The 25,757-nt window shown below is 43.3% G+C and overlaps 1 protein-coding gene across 2 annotated transcripts in view; it reads right to left on the bottom strand.

Moving 5' to 3' along the window:
• galnt9 (polypeptide N-acetylgalactosaminyltransferase 9) overlaps positions 1 to 25,757 on the bottom strand; it is a 90,421-nt gene that overhangs the window by 42,484 nt on the left and 22,180 nt on the right. The window contains exons 3-5 of one of the 2 annotated variants that reach the window (XM_035529542.1): positions 22,669 to 22,835; positions 18,300 to 18,474; positions 1,171 to 1,368 (exon numbers count right to left, since the gene is read on the bottom strand). In XM_035529542.1, coding sequence (XP_035385435.1) covers positions 1,171 to 1,368; positions 18,300 to 18,474; positions 22,669 to 22,835 — 540 coding nt within the window. The remainder of the gene's footprint in view (positions 1 to 1,170; positions 1,369 to 18,299; positions 18,475 to 22,668; positions 22,836 to 25,757) is intronic. The other variant, XM_035529543.1, reaches the window with a different exon arrangement.

Genomic DNA, 25,757 nt, shown 5'->3' with positions numbered 1-25,757 from the left:
TCCACCCTGTCACATGTTCTGTTCTCCACTCTGTCACGTGTTCTGTTCTCCACTCTGTCACGTGTTCTATTCTCCACCTGTTCTCCACCCTGTCACGTGTTCTGTTCTCTACCCTGTCACGTGTTCTGTTCTCCACTGTCACGTGTTCTGTTCTCCACCCTGTTATGTGTTCTGTTCTCCACCCTCTCGCGTGTTCTGTTTTCCACTCTGTCAAGTGTTCTGTTCTCCACCTGTTCTCCACCCTGTCACGTGTTCTGTTCTCCACCCTGTCATGTGTTCTGTTCTCCACTCTGTCACGTGTTCTGTTCTCCACCCTGTCATGTGTTCTGTTCTCCACTCTGTCACGTGTTCTGTTCTCCACCTGTTCTCCACCCTGTCACGTGTTCTGTTCTCTACCCTGTCACGTGTTCTGTTCTCCACTGTCACGTGTTCTGTTCTCCACCCTCTCGCGTGTTCTGTTCTCCACTGTCACGTGTTCTGTCCTCCACCCTGTCACGTGTCCTGTCCCTGTTTCTTTCCATGTGTATTGTATTAAATGAACAGTGATGTGGGAATGTTGTCTCATCTGTGCCTGTAGTGCCAGGTTTTCACAGCACAGTTCTGTCTGATTCTGAAAACTCATAAGTGGAGAATTACCTCATACGCCATCATTTAAACCAAGTTCATGTGATGGCAGGATGGCTGTTCCTGTTTTCCTCTCCACTGGTTTCCATGTCTGATTTATAAATAATAAATGGAATTTCTGTTTGCCCGATACTTTATCTGGGCTATGGCAACCTTGGAAAGACTTCAGATGAGCACAAAATATCAACCACACAGTCAATGCACACACAAGTCACACAGGAATCTGAGTCTGCCACATGCTGTGTGGCTGGCTTTAGCTCTGGGTCTGAAGAAGTCGTTTTGCATGCTTATGATTGACTTATCTTTGCATTTCTTGAACGGATGGTCGTGAAAATGTTGCTGCAATTCACCAACATCAGCAAATATCTCACAACAGAGCCTTACAAAACACAAACCCCTCTGAAATATCCATCAGTGCTGCTATTCCAATTCTAGAGGGCAAAGGTGTCCTTAACACTTAATAAAAAATGAATCTATCATATCAATATTCATTCATATTTCAGTGAATGTCTTCAGTGATTCTAAAAGTTTATTGGCAGCATTTACCTGATGGGGGCGGTCTCATCACCGTTGTCCAGCCAGTCCTGTGGGGGAATGATGTACATACACCAGAGGCCCCAGTTGTAGCCGTGAGCAGCATTTGCATACTGCTGGACCTCGAATGTGTTGTACTTGATATTATCAATCGCTGGCAGGATTATCCGCGTGTGGTCTTCTTTTACTCTGGCCAAGATGGGCTCAGCCCTGAGAGGTGGGGTGGGGAGAGAACAAGGAAAAGAGATGGAGGGTATGTTTAGGCATGGTTGCTCTGGGAGCTATCAAGCCTTCCCGGATATTTTGTTGGCTGTAAAGAGACCCAGAGTGCAGAAACACGGGCATAAGAGAAGCAGCTCAGAAGGTTATCTATGAACCAGGAATTCTCATCTATATTAAAGGTGCTTACTAATCTCCAGATGAGCAGACATGGATGGTGATACCATCCTACTCTACCAGCTCGAAAAACCTTGTATGAATACAAACCACATCCCACCTGTTTTCGCTGCACAGTTTGGGGTAAATCTTCCCCTAACTTGTCATTCGGTGGTCTGGTCCTGACCACAAGACTGCACCCTCAGTCTAATGGGTGTGATCCCCAAATAATATCCAGTAAGCAGTGGCCCTGTGATCAGGAACTGACCAGTGATGAACAGAGTAGCGGATGACTGATGGTGGTCATGTGATTTAGAAACTGACCAGTGAGAAGCTGTGCTTGGCAACAAAGAGCCAACAGTCTCTAACTGTAAGAAAAGAGGCCACTCAAGAATCAGTTAAGACTGGTAACTCTAATAAACGTTCCTGCTAAGTGTCGTTAGCAGACAGCCAGATAAAAAAAAAAAGATTTTCCAAGATAAAGAAAGAACAACAAAAGCATAACAACTTTGATCGTTATTTTTCTCATGTCTCTGTAGTTTCAGTGCTCACCAGTTCCTGTCAGTAGGCTCAAGAAAGTATATTTAGGTCCATTCCCTGACATCAAATCCACTCTGGAGGGGCACCAAGACGCATGACACCGCAATCTGTGTGTGTGGACTGTTTCAGCAGAAGCAAACACAGCCCTGATAACTAATAGCATCCTGTGGTCGTCCTTCTCCTCTAACCTTACCTGCAGTACTTTCATACACTCCGTACTTTATCGTCCTTAACAGCTGCGCTGCAGTGCACCAAGGCAACAGCACGGTTGCCGAGCAAAAGAAGCAGGTGAAGACATCGGCAGGTAAAGAGGACACAGCACCCACTGGAGTGGGACTCTCAGTCCTGGACACTGTTTGTGTCTGATGTTGCTACCCTCTTTCTTCTTCAGTGAGCTGCCATCACCATCATCAAAGACAACCCCCACACACAAATACACCACACACACACACATTCATCCCTGTATACATGAACACATCCTCCTTCACCTTCAGAGACTGTTACCACAAATACCACTCAGAAATACAACACCTACATATTTATTAGCATTTTATTAATATTTATAACTCTGAAACCCCTGCAAATATGTCAATGTATTTATGTACATTTAAATTATACATTTACATCACTTTTAACAGTATGTACTCTCTAGAGGAGAGACACCATGTGAAATGTCATCATACCCGATAGTAAGGATCAGGTATCGTACCTGAGTATAATGACAGAAGGACCAGGTATCGTACCTGAGTATAATGACAGTAAGGACCAGGTATCGTACCTGAGTATAATGACAGTAAGGACCAGGTATCGTACCTGAGTATAATGACAGTAAGGACCAGGTATCGTACCTGAGTATAATGACAGAAGGACCAGGTATCGTACCTGAGTATAATGACAGAAGGACCAGGTATCGTACCTGAGTATAATGACAGTAAGGACCAGGTATCGTACCTGAGTATAATGACAGTAAGGACCAGGTATCGTACCTGAGTATAATGACAGAAGGACCAGGTATCGTACCTGAGTATAATGACAGAAGGACCAGGTATCGTACCTGAGTATAATGACAGAAGGACCAGGTATCGTACCTGAGTATAATGACAGAAGGACCAGGTATCGTACCTGAGTATAATGACAGAAGGACCAGGTATCGTACCTGAGTATAATGACAGTAAGGACCAGGTATCGTACCTGAGTATAATGACAGTAAGGACCAGGTATCGTACCTGAGTATAATGACAGAAGGACCAGGTATCGTACCTGAGTATAATGACAGAAGGACCAGGTATCGTACCTGAGTATAATGACAGAAGGACCAGGTATCGTACCTGAGTATAATGACAGAAGGACTCGTTATTGTACCTGAGTATAATGACAGAAGGACCAGGTATCGTACCTGAGTATAATGACAGAAGGACCAGGTATCGTACCTGAGTATAATGACAGAAGGACCAGGTATCGTATCTGAGTATAATGACAGTAAGGACCAGGTATCGTACCTGAGTATAATGACAGAAGGACCAGGTATCGTACCTGAGTATAATGACAGAAGGACCAGGTATCGTACCTGAGTATAATGACAGAAGGACTCGTTATTGTACCTGAGTATAATGACAGAAGGACTCGTTATTGTACCTGAGTATAATGACAGTAAGGACCAGGTATCGTACCTGAGTATAATGACAGAAGGACCAGGTATCGTACCTGAGTATAATGACAGAAGGACCAGGTATCGTACCTGAGTATAATGACAGTAAGGACCAGGTATCGTACCTGAGTATAATGACAGAAGGACTCGTTATTGTACCTGAGTATAATGACAGAAGGACTCGTTATTGTACCTGAGTATAATGACAGAAGGACTCGTTATTGTACCTGAGTATAATGACAGAAGGACTCGTTATCGTACCTGAGTATAATGACAGAAGGACTCGTTATTGTACCTGAGTATAATGACAGAAGGACCAGGTATCGTACCTGAGTATAATGACAGAAGGACCAGGTATCGTACCTGAGTATAATGACAGAAGGACCAGGTATCGTACCTGAGTATAATGACAGTAAGGACTCGTTATTGTACCTGAGTATAATGACAGTAAGGACTCGTTATTGTACCTGAGTATAATGACAGAAGGACTCGTTATTGTACCTGAGTATAATGACAGAAGGACTCGTTATTGTACCTGAGTATAATGACAGAAGGACCAGGTATCGTACCTGAGTATAATGACAGAAGGACTCGTTATTGTACCTGAGTATAATGACAGAAGGACTCGTTATTGTACCTGAGTATAATGACAGAAGGACTCGTTATTGTACCTGAGTATAATGACAGAAGGACTCGTTATTGTACCTGAGTATAATGACAGAAGGACTCGTTATTGTACCTGAGTATAATGACAGAAGGACTCGTTATTGTACCTGAGTATAATGACAGAAGGACTCGTTATTGTACCTGAGTATAATGACAGAAGGACTCGTTATTGTACCTGAGTATAATGACAGAAGGACCAGGTATCGTACCTGAGTATAATGACAGAAGGACTCGTTATTGTACCTGAGTATAATGACAGAAGGACTCGTTATTGTACCTGAGTATAATGACAGAAGGACTCGTTATTGTACCTGAGTATAATGACAGAAGGACTCGTTATTGTACCTGAGTATAATGACAGAAGGACTCGTTATTGTACCTGAGTATAATGACAGAAGGACTCGTTATTGTACCTGAGTATAATGACAGAAGGACTCGTTATTGTACCTGAGTATAATGACAGAAGGACTCGTTATTGTACCTGAGTATAATGACAGAAGGACTCGTTATTGTACCTGAGTATAATGACAGAAGGACTCGTTATTGTACCTGAGTATAATGACAGAAGGACTCGTTATTGTACCTGAGTATAATGACAGAAGGACTCGTTATTGTACCTGAGTATAATGACAGAAGGACTCGTTATTGTACCCGTGTAACAGTAAGGACTCCATCTCTTTCTTCTTTTGCATTTTTTAATTAACAGAGTGATTTCTTTGTGGCTTCTTCCCTTCATCTTATCTATCTGTCATCTGGAGAACATCCACTTTCTCCATCTTCCTTTCCCTGAGAGAAGGAAGCTGAGGATGATATACGTGATGGAGGTGATAATCGTTGGTGAGGGAGAGGTCTTAAATGGGGCTCGAAGTTACACCACTACCCTGATACCCCAGAGCTTCTGCCCCTCAGGGAGTCTTCCCATGCTCAAACACATCTGCACCATAGCAGTTTAAAGGCACAGTTATTATAGAGTACAGATCACTGATTATACAGTTATTATACAGTAAGTTATTGTAGAGTTTTATAGAGTACAGATCGGTGATGGTAGAGTTATTATAGAGTATACATCAGTGATTATAGAGATATTATAGAGTACAGATCAGTGATGGTAGAGTTATTATAGAGTACACATCAGTGATTATAGAGATATTATAGAGTACAGATCAGTGATGGTAGAGTTATTATAGAGCACTGTGACCAAGCACTGCCCACCTCTCCACCCCCCCTCCATCTCTCCACCTCCCTCTCCACCCCCTTCCCCCACCCCACCTCAATAAAATCTGCCCTGCGCATGCTATAAAAAGCCTGGCACTGCCTTATAGAGTTTGAAGCACAAGGGCACAGAATCACTCTGGAAATGGGACTTCTGGTCAATTTCACATCATCATGTCACAAAGCTGTTATAAACAAATCCTTACAGTGCCCATTTGAAAATAAACATTACCACCAATTGTCATTTGGCTGTGTTGTAGTCCCCCTGTCTGCTTGTCTATTTAATCTGTGTGGGAGAGTTTATCTGCACGATGGGCTGGACCTGCAGGCATCGTTAACTTCGTTAAGCCCTGGTAGTGACGTCACAGCTCAGCGAGCCTTACTGCAGTTATGGCAAGAGAGTTTAAAAAGAGGCACCTAGAGGGAAACCTTGTGGGGTCATCGCCCACTCCGGTAACTGGCTCTCTCCCTCCAGTCTCTCCCCTCCAGGCTCTCTCCCTACAGTCTCTCCCCTCCAGGCTCTCTCCCTACAGTCTCTCCCCTCCAAGCTCTCCACTCCAGTCTCTCTCCCTCCAGTCTCTCCCCTCCAGGCTCTCCACTCCAGTCTCTCTCCCTCCAGTCTCTCCCCTCCAGGTTCTCTCCCTCCAGTCTCTCCCCTCCAGTCTCTCTCCCTCCAGTCTCTCCCCTCCAGGCTCTCTCCCCTCCAGTCTCTCTCCCTCCAGTCTCTCCCCTCCAGTCTCTCTCCCTCCAGTCTCTCTCCCTCCAGTCTCTCTCCCTACAGGTTGGGAAAGCAGAAGAAAGTGCCACTTGTAAGGGGAGTTTCTGGAAGTGCAGCATTACCTGTCTCACTGCCAGCTGGCCTCGCCTGCACCACAGTGACCTGAATGCTGACAGGTGGCCTGTTTTTAAAGAAGGTCAAAGCAAACTAACATCAGCATGAAAGTTCCTCACAGCGCAGTGTGTGTACCAGTATTTACCAGGATACAAATTTTATGACGTGCGAGCCGTTGTGAATTAAAGATTATGAGAATTTGTTCTTAGAGATGTTTTTTTTAAATTGTTGGTATTTTTATTAATTCATTTGTAATTTAACCACATGTTAAAAACCTTATTGTGTTTAAGCTTTAGAAACGCATTTGGAGCAACTGCTAAAGACTGAAACATTTTACAAAAATGTTAAAAAACAACTGGTACACACAGACACACACACACACACACACACACACACACACACACACACACACACACACACACATAGGTGTTCCTCCCTCACAGGTGTTCCTCCCTTACAAGTGTTCCTCTCTCACAGGTGTTCCTCCTACATAGGTGTTCCTCTCTCACAGGTGTTTCTCCCTCACAGGTGTTCCTCCCTCACAGGTGTTCCTATAGACCTCCATATATGTCTGTCTAGCTGTAAATTCTTAAATATATTTGCCAAAAACATGTTTGTCTGGAGCAGCAGAAAATCACTTTCTGAAATGTGAATCTCTTGTTGTTTAGAGGAAAGAGTTCAAGTGATATGTGAGAAAATAAAATGTCTGTCCAACAAATTTTCCACTAGCATGGATTGACCATGACCACACAGCCAGTAATAACTGCTATTAGGTCCGTGTTGAGCTCTGCTATTATTATTTATTACAAAGATAAATGTAAAGGGATAATTAAGAGGATCTTTACCTGTTTAAACAGCAAAAATATGTTGTTGAAAGTATCTAATAGTTAATTAAGAGCTGTATTTACATGGCTTGTCAGTAAAGTTGTAAATTTGTTTTTTAGTTCTTCAAACACGTTACCAAGCACTTTTCTGAAGTGTATCTGGGTTGGCTAGACTATTCATCTACTTACTGTAGAGACAGCAGACAGAAAAGCATTACACATGTCCTTTAACACCTGAATAAATCGTTATGCACGGTTATGGAAGTCAAAATATGTCAATAGTTTTTGCTACAGATATCAAGCCTCCTGTCATGTTTGGCCCCGCCTAATTTCCTTGTTGTCATGGTTACCCTGTCTCATGTATTTGTTTTGCTATGGTGTAATGTTTTCTCTGCCCTTCATTTGTAGTAGCCGTGCCTTGTTAAATTGTTACTTGTATTTAAATGCTGTCTTGTTCCCTGTGTTTTGGCTAGTTATTGTGTTATTCCTGGTCTTTGCTCACCTCCAAGCCTCGTGGTTTTGCTGCCTGTCTGTTATCTCTAGTCTTAGTTATTTGTTCTTATCGTTGTGTTTGTGTTTTTGTTATGCTCTCCCCTTTGTCATCGTGTTTCGTTTTGTTTAGTTTAATCCTGTATTCCCGGACTCTTCTGTGCACATGCGTCCGCCTCCTTACTGCTCACCGTTACACATATCTTAGACCGTCCTATTCCAGGTACAGTACTGGCAAGTTGGACTGTTGCTGTAAGTGTGGAGTGTCAGTCATTATGACACTAAACATCACTTAGGCCTATTAAAGATTAAACAGGCCTATTAAAGGTGGCCTAAAGACAACAGAAAGCACCTGTGTATTCAGCTGTTAGGCTGGCATTGAATACCACAGCCAAGACAAACGTGTCAGACATTTTCTAACTGTTAATGGCCAGCTTGTTTTTCCAAGAGCACAGCAGAAGAAGGTCAGACACACACCAAGGGCATTTTTAAATAATAAGGAAATGTATTAAATAAACAATAAATGTCAAGGCAAATAAAGGAAAAGTAACAAAACAATGTAAAAATGTAAATGTAACCCCAAAACATACAAGGATGAAAATGAAGAGAGAGGAAGAGAGACAAACCTCCACATACAGGGACTCCTCCTCATCCTCTCAGGGGCTGTAGTCACTGGCTATCAGCCCACCCATACCTGCACTGGTATGGCAGGCACTGTAACACCTCCTCCCCCAGAAGGGTAACACCTCCTCCCCCAGAAGGGTAACAACTCCCCCAGAATGGTAACACCTCCTCCCCTAGAAGGGAAACACCTCCCCCAGAAGGTTAACATTAAAATTTTTACTACATTTAACTGATGTTTTTATCCAAAGCGACTTACAATTATGACTGAGTACATCTTGAGTAATTGAGGGTTAAGGGTCTTGCTCAGGGGCCCAGCAGTGGCAACTTGGCAGTGGTGGGACTTGACCACTCAAGTACCTTCACCACTGAGCTCCTCTAACGCAGACAGAAAAGGGTGAAATCCTAGAAAGCCAATAAGGACGTAAACATGAAACATTAATTCAATGAGCTGTGACACGACAGAACAAGGATACCTGCCTACTGCACCTACTACAACAGCACAATAAAAATAACAACAACATTATTACTAATATTGTTATTATTTTATTGTTGTTATTGCGCTCAGAAATAATTGCAACATAATTGCAGTAGATTGTAGTTAATTATTATTATTATTGCCCACACAAAAAGACTAATAAATGTGTGTGATTGTGGGGCAGTTGTTGGGTATTTTGTTGAATGTGTTTGTTTACTGTTCAGAAGCATCTTTCTCCTTTGCCTCCAGCTTCTTTCTATAATTGTTTTGTAGAGATTCCAACAATTTTCATCCTTTGGGAGGACAATCATCTTTTTTTCTTCTAAAAGGGTGTGCTTACCAGAAGATGTACACATTATTACAGAAGCTGTTGCATTGTTACGCTGTTCCCTTATTACGCTGATCCATTGTTACACTGTTACATTGTTACACTGTTACATTGTTACACTGTTACATTGGTCTCATACATTCTGTTAGGTCTGTTTCTTTCCCTGAGCTACTTACAGTAGTGCATTAAAACAGTCTGACTGTAGGTGTTTGTACTACATACATATTAATCTCTCCCTCTCTCTGAATGTTCAGTCTTATAGGCACAATGTTGCAGCCTGTTTGATTGCATGAGCAGTCTGAGATCTCTATCTTTCACTCTCCTTGACTCCGTGTGTCATCTTCTGTAGCGTCTCCTGGCTATCTGCCACGCCTCTCTCCCTCTTTACAGATGGGCCAGGAACACAGGGAGATAACCCCTCCCTTCTCCAGGACTGAGGAAATTCCGGTGTGATCTATCTGGAATTAGTTCACTTTCTCTCATATGCCTCTGTATCAGATAATGGGATCTCGCCTCATTTATTGTAAAGGCCCCATGAACATCCTGTCCCAATGTGCTGTGAGTAACGCCTGCTGGAATAAGCCAACTCTCCCAGGCTAAGCACTGCGGCTCCAGCAGGCTGTTTCTGCACTAGGAGCTGGAGCAGGAGGCTTAATTCTTGCCAGGTTGGTTTTTAAAATGCATTCTGGATCTCCAGGTCAGCTGTAAAGGCCGATCGACTGAATGCCGTTGGGCATCATGGTCTCAGCTTGGCTTGACTGGTGCTGTTAAAAACATTTTAATGCTGGAGAAAGTAACAGGATTCAGGGTAGCTTGCTCTGAACACCATCTACTGCAATTATGTTGCAATTATTTCTGAGTGTAATTATTTAATATACTATTTAGGGGCAGTGGTGTCTCAGTGGTGAAGGTACTGGACTAGTAGTTGGAAGGTTGCCAGTTTAAGCCCCACTGTTGCTACTGTTGGGCCCCTGAGCAAAACCCTTAACCCTCAATTACACAAGATGCACTCAGTCTTAATTGTAAGTCGCTTTGGATGAAAGCGTCAGGTAAATTTAGTTGGGATTATTAAGAAACCCATCCAGCAACATTACGATAACAACTTTATTCACTTATTATCAAACCCAAATCTAAGGTTGCTTGAGCTTAATGTCACTTGATATAACCAAGAAGCTATTTTTAAATCCCAGATGGGGAGTTTTTGAATTAGGACCACTTGCAATGCTAACGAGGCCACTAACGATGCCGGTAACGAGGCCACTAACGATGGCACCAAACCTGCCATTCACAGAAGGTAACCAGTCACACACTGTGCCTCACAAGATGCTGCTTCCTTGTGAACGCTGCAACCTAGAAAGAAGGGAAAGAAAAAGAAGGAGCGGATTTGGAGCTGCAGGAGGTGCTGTTCCAAACGTCTCGTAGGAGACAGGGGGATCCAAAGCACCCTTCAGGTAGTGCGGATGGGCAGGAAGGGAGCGCCAAAGGTAGTCGATTGTTTCTCTTGTGCAAGAGAATCCTGGTTGAGGGAGACATCCGTGCACAGTGGTATCAAGACGCCTGGCTTCTTGTTAATCTTCAAACAGGCACAGAGCAAAAGGCTCACACCAAGTCTGGACTGAAGTTTACAGTTTAAATATGTGCCCACATGTTCCAGAAAGCTACTTCCTTTTTAAAATCACATCTTGAAGTCATATCATGTTTAGAGATGTAAAAGATGTCACTATGTGTCGGGTTTGTAGCTCATAACTACTTATTTCCTGTTTTGACTGGAAGATAAATAAACAGGTACAGTGAATTCAGGAAGTATCCAGACTCCTGTATCAGTTGCACACTTTATTGTGTGGTGATTTGATTTTTAATGGATGTAATTACCATTTTACCCACCAATCTACAGTTAATCACCCATAATGATGAAGTCAAAACATGTTTGTTGTTAATCCACTGTAGAGAAACAGACATTCAGGCAGACAGATAAAAGTTTTATAGTGTAAATAAAACAATATCAACCTTAATGGAAACACCCACATTGTTAATGTTGCACATTACCAGCACATGTAAATAAGACAATATCTGTCTGATCCAATAGTGCAGAGAGTTTCCCATTCACCTCCCTGAACCTCACTGTGGCCACACCCACCTCCCTGAACCTCACTGTGGCCACACCCACCTCCCTGGACCTCACTGTGGCCACACCCACCTCCCTGAACCTCACTGCGGCCACAACCATCTCCCTGGGCTTCAATGTGGCCACACCCACCTCCCTGGGCTTCAATGTGGCCACACCCACCTCCCTGGGCTTCACTGTGGCCACACCAACCTCCCTAAAGCTCAATGTGGCCACACCCACCTCCCTGGACTTCACTGTGGCCACACCCACCTCTGAGCCCCCGCTCCGGAGCCATCTTGTTCAGCAGAGCAAATGTAATGGTACAGCCAAAAAGGTGTTGAGTAGATACATCAACCCAACTAAGTGAAGAGAAGTATTTCTTCAGGATTGTCTGAGTAATATTTCTCATATAGTGCCTCTTCAGAAGGTCTGCTGGACTAGCACAGCTGTATTGATTTTTTGTTCCCAGAAAAGCAAAGGTCAGAAACAATAACGCCCTGACTCTTACAGAGCAGCACTGTCCAGGATCGCTCAATCCACTCAAAGACTGATAAAAGGACTACAATCTTGTGCACATCCTTAAATGCATCCCCAATGCACTTCTGCTTGTGTGAAGTCATCATTTCTTCTGAGAGGAGAGTGTGTTATATTCATGTTATACTCATTATATGTATTACAAGGCAGTTATGGGCTATTATCAAATAATACCCAAGATGAAGCCTGATTACTGATGGTGGCCTCAGCACTAGTTTTGCCTTTACGCTTTTATTCGTCACCACTGCTAGGTTCAAAACATTATACCTCCTAATCCAAACAAACACCACAGTCACCTGTTTACATCTTTTAATCACACGATCAAATCGTTCTTCATGTCGTCTCGTCTAGTTTATAGTCCAACATCTTGCTTCTTTTGATTAATGGGACACAACAGAGCCCAGCTCCTCGAGCACTGCCAACCTGTGGGGTTTAGCTCAAGCGTGCCTCTGACACTCAGGTGCTACTGACTAACTGGATTAGATGCCTTAGATTAGTTCTGACAAGAGCTCCAGGCCTGGATTAACTATATTAGATGCATTAGATTAGGGGTGACGGAAGCCTGGAGCTGGTCAACCCTGGATTAAAACATTTCAAGGGAAATACCATCAAACAAATTAGCCACAGTCCACTGCAAGACTCAATGACATCTAGGTTTGCATAATTGAATAAAGGTTTCATGGGAAAGTAAACTGAAATGCTCGCCACGGTTACAGCGGGGAGGACTTGTGTTTCTGTTGATTGATGCACTAGAACAGCTGGCGCCGGGACACCACCTCTGGATCAATAATTCAGTGTTCATTATGGGATAGATGCTATAGAAACAAAGCCAAATGCTAATGGAACTTTATATTTACTGTTGAAGGAGAAACAAGGGAGGGGTTTTTTTACCCAGCATTCCCGATCCCAGTCTGGGAAATCACATCTTTCTGTCTTTCGGCTTGTCCTGCTCTACCACACCTGGTTCGACTCCTCACGGCCTGTGGACTGAGTCAGAACACAAATACACACAGGAAACGGATCCTTCAGGTCTGGTCCCTGTCACCGGGTAAGATGATCTGGTGTGTGTTATGAGCTGTGCATCACTGGAGTTACATTACTCACACAGTTTGTTTTCTCATTATCCCCTATCAGCAACACACCTGAATTCAGTCTCGGAGAAACGATCACACATGAACACTCTTTTTTAATTCTTCTTAACAGAGACTAAGTGTGTAAGGAAGCGCTGTGTCTTTCTCATAACAAGGTCACTCCCCACTCAACCATCTCAGTTATCGCTCGCTGTGCCAGACTCTATTACCACAATGCCGACAATGGGGTGAATTTGCACCCAAAGCTTCTAAATCTATTTATGGCTGCAGTTCTCACACTCCCCTCAGCCGGGGAAGGGCTGCCCCTGCACAGAGTTCACAGGTTTTATACATACAGAGATGGAGGAGCTTTATTGGTTGGCGCGCTGCAACCGTAGGGGAAGATGATGAGTAAATTACAGCAAGGAGCCAAATAATAAAATACACCACTGGTGTCAGAAATATCACCTAACACATACATTTACACAGCATGCTGTTCAACATATGTGCCTACACACACACACACACACATATTTTTAGTTATTACCCATTTGTATATGAGGTGCCAAACAGAAATACATGGTGCTGGAATTACAACATAAAAGGAGAAGAGACGAGAGGAGATGAGATGAGATGAGATGAGATGAGAAGAGAAGAGAAGAGGAAGAGAAAAGAAGAGATGAGCAGAGAAGAGAAGATGAGAGGCAGGTTAAAAAGGACGAGAGAGAAAATGGACAGTGCAAAGTGCAAAGGTCAAAGTGCAAAGGTTCATATTAGCATAAGCAGATAAAACAAGCAGTGATATTAATTATCAGTACTTAACAACTGCCACACACACACACACACACACACACACACACACACACACACACACACACGCACATGCACATTCTGTGCAGGCAGGAGAGCAACGAGCCAGAATGAAAGGCCAAAGTTGCGAGTCATGAATAATCGATCATATTCAAACAAAGGCCTCCCTCGTCTGTCCATACAGTAGCAGTCCGACCCCTGGCAGCTGACCACCACACTGGGGCTCTCCAGAAAGGTCAAACGTGTCTAATAAATATCAAAGTGTTACAGACCCTATCTGTCGCCTGTTACCACAGTACAGTCACGTATGCACAAATGATAACGTCGACTTCAAATGTCCTTCACAACATGAAAAGTGCTCGACGGTATGTCCCCACATTCAGAGGACAGGTGGCACTTTTAGGTGTCAAGTAACACATTTCAAAATAAAAGCAGGTTTGTGCCTTGGCACTGCTGGCCTATTAGTCCAAGTGTGAAGATCTGACAGGTCAGGTGTCACGTTTGGGTTCCTCCTAGAGTCCTTGTTGGTTACCCTGTCTCGTGTTTTGCTTCCGTGTTTCGATTATCTCACCTGTGTCTTGTTAACCCTTGTTAGTATATGTGTGTGTGTACCCTGTGTTGTTAATTTTCAATTGCAGGTCTGTGTGAGTCCATGCCTCTATCGCGTTGGCGTGGTCTGCTAACATTATCCACGTATCCATGTTCTCTGGAGTTGGATGTACTAAACTCTGTTGTGTTTGTTCTGCCTGTGTTTCTTAGCCTGTTCATGTAGTTTGTGTTCCTGACTGTAGCCTGTTTCCCTCTTCTGTTATCGTGTGTTTGTCTCTTTTGTTTACTATGTATTCCCGGACTCTCCTCATTGGTTCACTGACCCTGGAATACAACTATGACTCTGATTACGGATTTGTCCTTAATGAATCTCGCTTTTCTCAGTGTGTACATCCACCTGGTGATCGCTCCGTGTTACATCCTGATCTTAGCATGACACAGTCACACATATCAGGTTAGAGAAGGACAAACATGTATAGCTTATTACTGACACTAATAACACAACATCTTACATTTCCTACGTTAGGCGACACATTGAGTAGTTGGATCAAGTGAGAAAAAGACTTTTATAATGTGTGTATTGATTTTCTAAACATGTAATTACTTGTTTTTTAAAGATGGTATTTTGCAGAAGAAAACAAGCTCGTGTGTGCCAAGGTTCTATTTATGACCCAATACCGTTCCTGCTTTACCACCTCTCTCTCTCTCACACACACACACACACACACAACCACAAACACTGTCCATCTTGAAACACTCTGACAGGCTGACAGGCTCCAATTAGGAAGCAATTACAGGTGGCATTATAATTTATTATGTGGTGTTCACAGGTGCCAGTCACTATGGCGACTGGAACACCTCTGGAGCTCTGTTATCCCGTAGCCTCTGCAATTCTAGAGCTAGAAAAGGCATTCTAGAATACTAACATGTGTTCTAGAATACTAACATACGTTCTAGAATGATGAAATGTAAGGGAGATGGGGTCTAGTCCTGGTGGGTACTGCCGTGTAATGCTTAACGTTGACAGTGGTGTTAAACCGTGCTGTTTTAATACACCTGAGATAGACTATATGTAACGGCCACTTGAGTGCCACAGGGCGCGGAACAGGACGCACAGAGTCCCGCGACTTTGTGAAACATTTAATAATAACATGGAACATAAAAGACAATGGTGGCACTCACACACAACATTAACAGTGAACATCAACACACACAACGCTGTCAATAAAGACCGTAACATTAACACAGGCTAGACACACATGGACATTAACATTATACTCAGACGCTAACAAACAATGACCAACAGTGAGGTACGCACTGGCGGGGGTTTAAATAGACTGGCAGGTGCGTGCCATCATAGGGGTGTGGCTACAGGCAAGTAAACCCCCCAGTCACGTGACTAGTGAGAGGGAAATGTTCCATGACAATATATCATTCAGTGCACTGAACCATTAAGGGGTTAAAACCCAAAGGCCCACCCATAACCTCACTCCCTAACCACACCCCCCCCCCACCCACACCCCTAGCAATGCTCCTGAGTGACAATGAACTGAAGCCTTCTGTGGATTCCTTCTAAAGAAACACATATATTAATGCAGGTGTGACCCAGCACTGAATGGCTGTCCTAATGTTAACTTTCTTCTGCTCCACAACTCCAGCAACATTAACTTGAAAACCAATGGTCTGATATTTTTCTAACTAAGACAGTAAGTCTTACTAATATATGATCATTCACTGTTGGCCTAATCAGATTACAGTGTAGTTGTAGGAGTGGGTGTACTTAGACTACACCGACTACATCTCTAACTTTCATAAATGAGCTAAAACGTTTGTTTAGCTGGTGTTGTTAAATGTAAACTTAGAGTCTCATGCATTCTACTACAAAGTACAATTTGACCCAGATTCCATTACAACGGAGTTGGTCCACTACAAATGGCCAAACACTGTCTCTCTTCTCCTGTTTCTCACTCACACATGGTACTCATCGACTCCTGGACGTAATCTTCTTTCTTCTGTTCTTCTATTCCACAGGCAAAACGCTGTTCAATTACGGCTCAGATCAATATCAGCTCTGAACAAACACTCACGCGCCTTATCCTTGAACATGCACACTAAATGCACATTTACCATCCCCTGGCCTGAAGGACACCTCTTCTAAAACCTATTTCCTTCTGATTGGATTTTTATGTGACAGAACAAAGCAGGAATGCTCATTAATGGTTAATCCATAATTCCCAAATGGGGGGGTGATATTCCTCTAACGAGTGTCCTTAATTAGGATTCATTTCTGTCTGGGTAATAGGGTGACACAGGCTAGCAGGCTGGATGGTCTTAGCTGTCCACTGCACTCATTTGGGATAGTTAGCGTACGTGTTATTCCTTACATCAACACCTGTGTGAAACACCTGTTTGAAAAAGGAAATATGTATTTTTAAACTGAGAGGTATAATCGGATTGAAGTGTACAGATGTATTACCACACTACATTTTCAGGCATTTCAGAGTAATTTTCCTGTCTTACTGTCAGGATCAGTCCCTCCCAGGTTCCGTGGTTTCCCTGTCTTGTGTGTTTTTGTTCCGTTCCTTAGTTTCGTTTTCTCCACCCCTCGTTTGATTGCTTGCACCTGTCCCTCATTTCTACCTTTGGTTCATGTATTTAAACCCTGTCTTGATTCCTGTGTTTTTGCTGTTCATTTGAATGTGTTAATTTTAATGGTTGTATGTTTATTTCGCATGCTTGTGTTGGTTTGTACACTGTGTTTCCCAGCCCCGGTTTTTCCTAGCATCTTGTTTTAGCCGGCTTCCCCTGTTTGCTTTCATGTATCCTAGCCCTTGTCCTGTATCCCCGTACAATCCGTGTTAGCTCTTTGACCCTGGACTACGACTACGACTCTGATTCTGGATTTGCCCTGAATTAAATCTCGCTCGTTTCCGCACATGCGTCGGCCTCCTGACCGCTCAACGTTACACTTACCTGTATTACTTGTCTTATTCCTTTTTTTAGTGGTGAAGGTACTGGACTGGTAATCAGAAGGTTGCTGGTTCAAGTCCCACTACTGTCAGGTTTCCACTGTTGGGCCCCTGAGCTAGACCCTTAATCCTCAATTACTGAAGATGTGTTCAGTCATAATTGTAAGTCACTTTGGATAAAAGTGTCAGATAAATGCCATAAAAATGTAATAACTTGTCTTAGATGTTAAAATGGCTTTTATTCTCTCAGGTTGTGAATATTTCTGATAGTTTAAACTGACAGTTTAAAAAGAAACACAAACCAACAAAGACACTGCACTATAGTCACATGTTCAGTTTGGACCTTGATTACACAATACGTTTTCTCACAACACAGTAAAATTAAACAAGAAAAATATATATAATTTCTACTCTATGATTTTTTAACTACAGTCCCTGATCATGTGGTCTTGTTTACAGTTTGGAGTAGTAAGATGTGAACACGGCTTCTTAAACTCTGAGCTCTGAGCTGAACAACAAGAAGCTATTTCTGCCAGTTAAACCTTGTCATTAAGTAATGTAAAATCTAACTGTAAACATTGTGCACTTTGAGAATTAGCATAGTTAAACATCATGAATATTCATAAGCTGCTTAATACACACACGGATTTACTTATGCATCAGTTGGCCTTTACTGCTATGGAGAGTAAACAAAGAGATGCTGGTACTGATCCAAACCACTCCTGAGTCACACCGCTTCACAGAATCTACACCGAAGAACCACACACACACACATCTATCATTCTCCTGTGCTTGTGTGTATGTGTGTGTGTGTGTGTGTGTGTGTGTGTGTGTGTGTGTGCACGCGCATGCCTGAGGGCTCAGGAAAAACTAACACTGTATCCAAAATGGAGAGTATTAGATTCTCCTTGCACTGTGGATGTGCGTGCTCGTGTGGAATTAGTGATATTTCTTTATAAAATGTCCAAAATAAGTGTAAGTGTTTGAAGCACATTCAACATGAACATGAACATGAGTGGGATATAAATGCTATGTGAGCAAATTCGTTTCTGGTAGAATAAAAGGCCACACGTTATCACCCACACTCACCATGCTGTGTTGAACTCTACATGGGCATCGAAGAATCCGACCACAGCAGCTGTAGCAGCGTTCCAGCCATGCATCCGGGCCCGGATGAGCCCCTCGCGCTTGGCATTCCTCACAATCTTCACCAGGCCTGGATAACGCTTGTTCACATACTGGTCCAAATTAAACTTCAGCTCCACTGATAAAAACACAAAGGCAAAACAACATACTCAGTGACGATAAAACATTCAGTCCACACAGTGAAATCTGCAGTGTGGAACCAACTCCTAAATCCAGCTGGATGTAAATGAACACTGCAAGGCAGGATTTAACACTTCAGGCGTTAATTCAGTGCTGGCTACACTGCGAGAGCTTCTGGTCGGGAAGCAGATCTCAGTGGAGCAGATCTTTTGTTTACAGTCGAGCAAATGCATGAGTCCACTGTGGCGAATTTCCATAAAAATGGTTCTCTCCGCCACCTGTCGTAGCCTTGAGGGCAGGGCATCTGTACTCATTCACACACACACACACATTAACACACACCTACGCTCAACCACGCACCTTTTCCCATACAAAAGTAAACAAACCCACACACACACACACACACACACACACACACACACACACACACACACACACACTTGCAGGAGGGTGAGTTTGGGTTTGTGGGGTTCTTCTCTCGAAGTCTGGGAGTGATACATCTTGTGTGAGATGAGGAATTGGTGTGAAGACAGGACAGGTGTTCCCTAAAGCCAAACCAATCACACACCCCTCTGTTACTCTTACACGTCCTTCACTCCATAAACAAACAAATATCACATCAGGAAACTCAACGAGAGGGGAAAACTGGTGTTTAGACGACACAGTCTCTGCTTACACATACACACATACTGTGCCATTAGCACCACAGTGCTCCCTGTTGTAACGGTAATGACACGTTATGGCACCACAACACAGCCACAATGCAAAGCACAACAATAACTGATCTATGATAAGATTGCTGTCACGGTGAATTTTGTTCAGCAGTGAGTAATTTGCATTGTGATTCATCTGCTGTGTTGTTATGACACAAGCCTAGATGTTTATCTGAATGCTAACAACCAAAGTGCCCTTTATTTTCAACTGAGAAGGGCCAAGTACACATACCTGGGATGCAGTGTGTACTGCCCTGGTTATACATGCCCTGGGTAGGGTACTGCCCCACTGATAATACTGCCCCACTCATATGTGTGCAGGGTACTGCCCCACTGATAAGTACCCTGTGTAAGGAACTGCCCCACTGATAAGTTATGCAGCAGTGAATACTTTGGAAGAAAAACAAACTTCCATCCATCACAGCTCACCGGGAAGAAGCTGGAAGCAATGGGAAGTGGACGTGTGAAATCGAGGGGTACTGGAGGATCTGGAATGTGCCCTGTTCCTGAGAGGGGAGCTTTGGAAATCAGGCAACCTTGTTTTGTTTGATGGAGGTACAGGCGTCCGTGGCGTTCATCTGTACATCCAGAGCAGGAGCATCGTTCTCAAGTGTGTGTGTGTGCGTGTGTGTGTGTGTGTGTGTGTGAGCGTGTGTGAGTGTGTGTGTGTGTGTGTGTGTGTGTGTGAGTGTGAGTGTGTGTGTGTGTGTGTGTGTGTGTGTGAGCGTGTGTGTGTGTGTGTGTGTGTGTGTGTGAGTGTGTGTGTGAGCGTGTGTGTCTGTGTGAGTGTGTATTTGTGTATGCATGTGTGTGTGCATGTGTGCATGTGTGTGTGTGTGAGCATTTGTGTGTGCACGTGTGTGTGTGTGTATGTGTGTGTGCGCGCGAGTGTGCATGTGTGTGTGCGAGCGTGTATTTGTGTATGCATGTGTCCGCATGTGTGTGTGCACGCGTGTGTATTTGTGAGCGTGTGTGTATTTGTGTGTGTATATTAGCATGTGTGTGTGCACGTGTGTGTGTGTGTCTGTGTGCGCGAGTGTGTGTTTGTGTATGCATGTGTGTGTTTGTGTTCATGTGTGTGTATGTGAGCATGTGTGTATGCATGTGTGTGTGTTCATGTGTCTCAGTGTGTTTGGATGTGTGTGTATTTGTGTGTACATTAGCGTGAGTGTGCATGCGCGTGTGTGTGTGTGTGTGTTTCAGTGCGTTTGTGTGCGTGTGTATATTTGTGTGTGTATATTAGCATGTGTGTGTGCACGTGTGTGTGTATTTGTGAGCGTGCATTTGTGTATGTGTGTGTGTGTGTGTGTGTATGTGTGTGCATGTGTGAGTGCGTTTGTGTGTGTATACAATGAAGATGAACACGTATAGTTGTTCTGCCTGGTGAATTTTCATCTCATATTGTGGTAATGAGGTCTCACTCACTGAGGTCTGACCTTGAACGACATTACAGAAACTCTCGCTTTAAAAATGTCATCCATTTATTTGAATATAAATGCAATATCTTCTGTTTACAAGCACTTCTGTCTCCACAAATCAACTTCCAAGGTCTTCTTCAACTTGTTAAAGCTGAGATGGACCTTCTCCACATGGAAATCACGTCAATATTTCCCGTATGTCGGCCTTTGTCTCGTTGCAGACCACAGCGTAATTCTTCAGAGATGAAGCGCATGAACGGGAGGAAAGTGAGAGGGTGATAACCTCCGCGTCACAATCAGCATGTCACCATGAGTCATTCCAGCTCGGCAGCAGTGTTCTCCAAACTACGCACAATTATTGCTCCTTGAGTCGTTTTCCCCTGGAATTGACACTCCACAAGCAACGACACAGATCACTACCATGAAAAGGTCATGTAGGCATCTCGGAATATTAATGACGAGAAGACCTGGATATTAATGAGTAAGAGAAACCATGAATATTAATGACGAGAAGACCTGGATATTAATGAGTAAGAGAAACCATGAATATTAATGGATTAATGCTTGCAAAGAGTGGTGGGCCAGAATGTTAGCATGTTAGCATGTTAGCATGGAAATCTGGAGTCACAGTGGCTCATGGTGGCCGACCTGCGGGGTGTGGACAGCTGAGATAGCTCAGTTCTCTGCCGGGACTTTGACCATTTGAACGTCTCGGGTGTCTGCAGTGCAGCCAGAGACTACAGACGTGTCCGCTCAGATGACAGGGACAGGACACCAGCGGGTCTCACTCTGTTACACACCCTTGCACGGTGTATAGCATTTTAAACATTTTAAAAGAGTAGTTTGCTTAATGCCAGGATGATGTCAATAAATGTTTCCCGGCATTCGAAGAGTCAAAATCCCCCTGTGGAGAGCAGAATGTTCTGGTGCTGACTCCTGCGTGGGTCTTTTTCAGAACAGCCTCTCAGCGCCACTTTCCCTCAGTGGTCTGTGGAGACGAGGCCGTGCTCCCAGTCAGACGAGGCTGAAATGTCAGCTGGAATCCTGCTCACGCCGACGGTTCTAGAACTCTGCTTGTTGTCATGGAGGCATGAAGGTGCGGAACACACAAAACCGCAACAATGCCTGAATCGCCACGGCGACTACAAACAACAGTTCCACTGGAGGGCAAAAGATTACTCTGTTTTATTTCTGTGGATTGTTTTAGTGCTCGACTGTGCTGGAGATTTCTGCCCTACGGGTGTGCTTTCTCTCTCTTCCGCACTGTGCCTCTTTCTCATTCTGCTGTTCCTTGCTTTTTGGAATGGTTTTTTTATTGCATTCACAGCCATACACACACACACAAACACGGACACACACAAAGAAAACAAAATGATGCAAACCGCTCAAAAAATAGGAAACCTGTATACTTATATTAGGTTTATGTTGAGTGAGTGTCTAACGCAATTAAGTCAATGTAGTTAAAAGCGTAACAGAGTTTGTACAATAGTAATAATGTGTCTACAGAACCCTAAGCCTCTGTTTACAGTACTTAGACTGAACTCATCTGGATTCACCACAGCGATAAAGCATTATGGGAAATCTAGTTTGCTGAGTCATGACTCGTGACAGATCTGATTGGACAGCTTGGCTAAAATAGGCTGGTAACTAGATGCAGAGGTTTCCGGCATCCCTGTGCTGCTGGGGATGTCTCAGTGCTCACGTTTCACATCAGGTTGATATGAACATAAATCCTTCTGACCTGCTCTGTGGTTTTCTCATTATCACACTTTTCACAGGATGTTTAAGTCTGATAAAGACTTAAAGATTTAAAGATTCAAAGATTTAAAGACTTAAAGATTTAAAGACTGCACAAAAGCAGCAGTCCCTTCAGGATCAGATGTTGTTCGGATAGAAACAAGGAGACAGAACTTTCCCCCAACAACACTCTAATTTGCAAAAGAAAGAATGAAGGCCATTAATTATCAGTTAATGCAAATTCATTTACACAATTCTAACTGACCACTTTTGGCTTTAGCTGAGTATTAGCAATGTCGTCTGTACGTCGGTCTGTGTGTTTACCGCTATCGCTGTTGTCGTCCACAAGAATGATCTCTTTGAGCAGGTGAGCGGGGGTGTGGTTGACCACACTGTGGACAGAGCGCAGAATGACGGACAGGGCTTCGTTCACGAAGATGAAGACCACAGCGATCTGTGGCAGGTCATCACGGTACGTCATCTGTTTACACCTGTGCGGGAGAGAGAAGGGAGTCATGAGCGCCTACAACACCGCAGACAGGACAGTGGAAACCTCCAGCGAACCTGCCCCAAAACCTGGCAACCCAGGTTCCTTCAAACTGGAGATGAATGAAACATTTGAAACTAACTAATTATTACAAATATCTGTGCATATCGAGTTAAATAGCGATAGTGAGTTTCCTTTTAATGAAATTCTCAACTACCGTTTCCCATGTAGAAGAACGTCTTTCAGCGAGTGAACAGCAAGTTAATGCAACTGGAGAATGTCAGTGATGGTATCTAAGGGATACCAGGCATCTGTATTTTGTAGTCAGGCCCTGTTTCATGTAGCAGATTGCTGAGGGCCCTGATGACGTGTGTTAGACACAAGCAAATAAATGTTCCTCATCACAATCACTGCTAACACACAGCTGCCCTCTTACTGATTACACTTCCCTTGAAATGGCGCCATGGTAACTGAGGCTCTGGAAGACTGATTGGAATTTGATTCCAAGCCTCTGTTTTCAATGAGCCATTTAGTAGAGTAAAACAGAACATGGATAAAGTTTGGAGAGCTGTGTAAACTCCAAAGTGCACAGTCCCTAATAACACACTATGTAAATGAACGTAATTGGTCGTAAACCAGAAATAACCCGAATGCAGCTCCTTTTATCAGCTAAGTAAGCAAGAGACTCGAAAATAAGTGTGCAAGGCTTTCTAATCTGTCAATTTTTTTTGTGCAACGTGACGCTGACTGCACACACATACACTGAGTCTCCAGATTCCTATAGCAACCATAGGCGCTCAACCCCATCCCCCGCTATAGGGCCTGGTCCTCAGCAGTGCCACAAACTAGCACTCCTCTGTCTGCTCTGGAAATCAGCTACTGTAATATGCCTTAAGACTGTGAGGCTCAGGAAAAAGGTTATATTTCTAACAGTGTGATTAGAAACCCTACGATTGACATTTATCAGATGAAAATGTTCAGTGTTCTAATAGAATTGCGTGTTGTGAAGAAAAAGAAAAAACAAACATTAATAAAAGACTGGAAATCAATAACACCTATTTCTGTCTGTGAGCACTGAAGTAGAAGCCAACAGGAACAACTGGTGTGCAACCAAACTGATTTCAGACTGAACTCAGGCAGAACGCAGACCAAATTCAGACTGAACTCAAATTGCCCTCATGGGCAGATGACACAGACCAATAGATCCATGCATGATTTATGAGTTTCCTGTCAATGTTATGAACTATAGTGAGTATCTATGGCGTATAGTGAGTATCTATGGTGTATAGTGAGTATCTATGGTATATAGTCTGTAATTAGGGTCTTCCTACATATTAAAAATGTTGAACATAATAAATAACTGGGCCTTTTGGTACCATGAGGATTTATTATTCAATTCTGCAGTAGGCATGCACACACACACACACACATTTGACCTGATAACACAGATGACCAGCTTGTGTCAACTGCAAAATGAGGGGGTTAAAGAAAGTTTCCTCGAGGTAAATTAAAGTTCAAAGTGTTCATCATGTTATTACTGGAATAATGAAAATTATGTTTTGTGACTCCACTAGATAAAACGAAGGCAATGTGTTTTCTGTAATAATCACGGTAATCTCTGTAATAATCACTGTGTTCTCCATAACACTCACTGTGTTCTCCATAACACTCACTGTGTTCTCTGTAATACTGCACTCATACAAAATAAAACTGGTTTGTATTTTTGCTGTTCTGGTTTGTATTTTTGCTGTTTACTGTATTTTAAATCCAAATCCAAAATAAATAATTATTTAAATTTTTATTAAAATGATTAAACCTCAAATCCACTATAGTGGAGGTTAACAAAATAAATACAGTTTTCCTCAAAATTTTTTAGGTGTCTTACTGAATAGTCCAAGTGTCTTACTGAAGGGTCTAGGAGTCTTACTGAAAGGTCCGGGAATCTTGCTGCACTGTTCTTCCAGTGACTGGATCAGTATTGCTGCATTTATAATCCTCAAGTCTAGAAAACATCTATATTGTTTTGTTTGAGCATTTTGCACTGTGCTTTCTGGCTGTACACACACAGTGCCCTGTTTAAGTGTGTGTGGTGTTTCAGACACATCCAAAATTTGACCTGAGATAGCAGAGATTTTCTGCTGGGGGCGTCAAAATCCCCCTGTGGAGAGCAGAATGTTCTGGTGCTGACTCCTGCGTGGGTCTTTTTCAGAACAGCCTCTCAGCGCCACTTTCCCTCAGTGGTCTGTGGAGACGAGGCCGTGCTCCCAGTCAGACGAGGCTGAAATGTCAGCTGGAATCCTGCTCACGCCGACGGTTCTAGAACTCTGCTTGTTGTCATGGAGGCATGAAGGTGCGGAACACACAAAACCGCAACAATGCCTGAATCGCCACGGCGACTACAAACAACAGTTCCACTGGAGGGCAAAAGATTACTCTGTTTTATTTTTGTGGATTGTTTTAGTGCTCGACTGTGCTGGAGATTTCTGCCCTACGGGTGTGCTTTTTATTGCTTTCACAACCACACACACACACACACACACACACACACCATACACACACACACACACACACCACACACACACACACACACCACACACACACACACACACACACACACACACACACACAAACACACACACACACACACACACACACACACACACACACACACACCATACACACACACACACAACAAACATTTGCTACTGCCATTGATTTGATGGATTTCTTACATTTAAAACAGATTTTTGGAAACCAGTCTTTGAATCTGGGCACAGGGGAAAATGGCAGTGATTTTGTAGCCATTCCATAAAGAGCAGCTGTAGAAGGCATTAAGCACAGACCACTAGAGAAACACAAACGCGGAAGAGCCCCTGACTGAATTATCCACTATATGTAGCTGAAATTTTAAATATTGAAAGCAACA

Source organism: Electrophorus electricus, chromosome 9, assembly GCF_013358815.1.
Source record: "Electrophorus electricus isolate fEleEle1 chromosome 9, fEleEle1.pri, whole genome shotgun sequence".
In the NCBI taxonomy this organism is placed as follows: domain Eukaryota; kingdom Metazoa; phylum Chordata; class Actinopteri; order Gymnotiformes; family Gymnotidae; genus Electrophorus; species Electrophorus electricus.
This window is presented reverse-complemented; position numbering and strand designations above follow the sequence as displayed.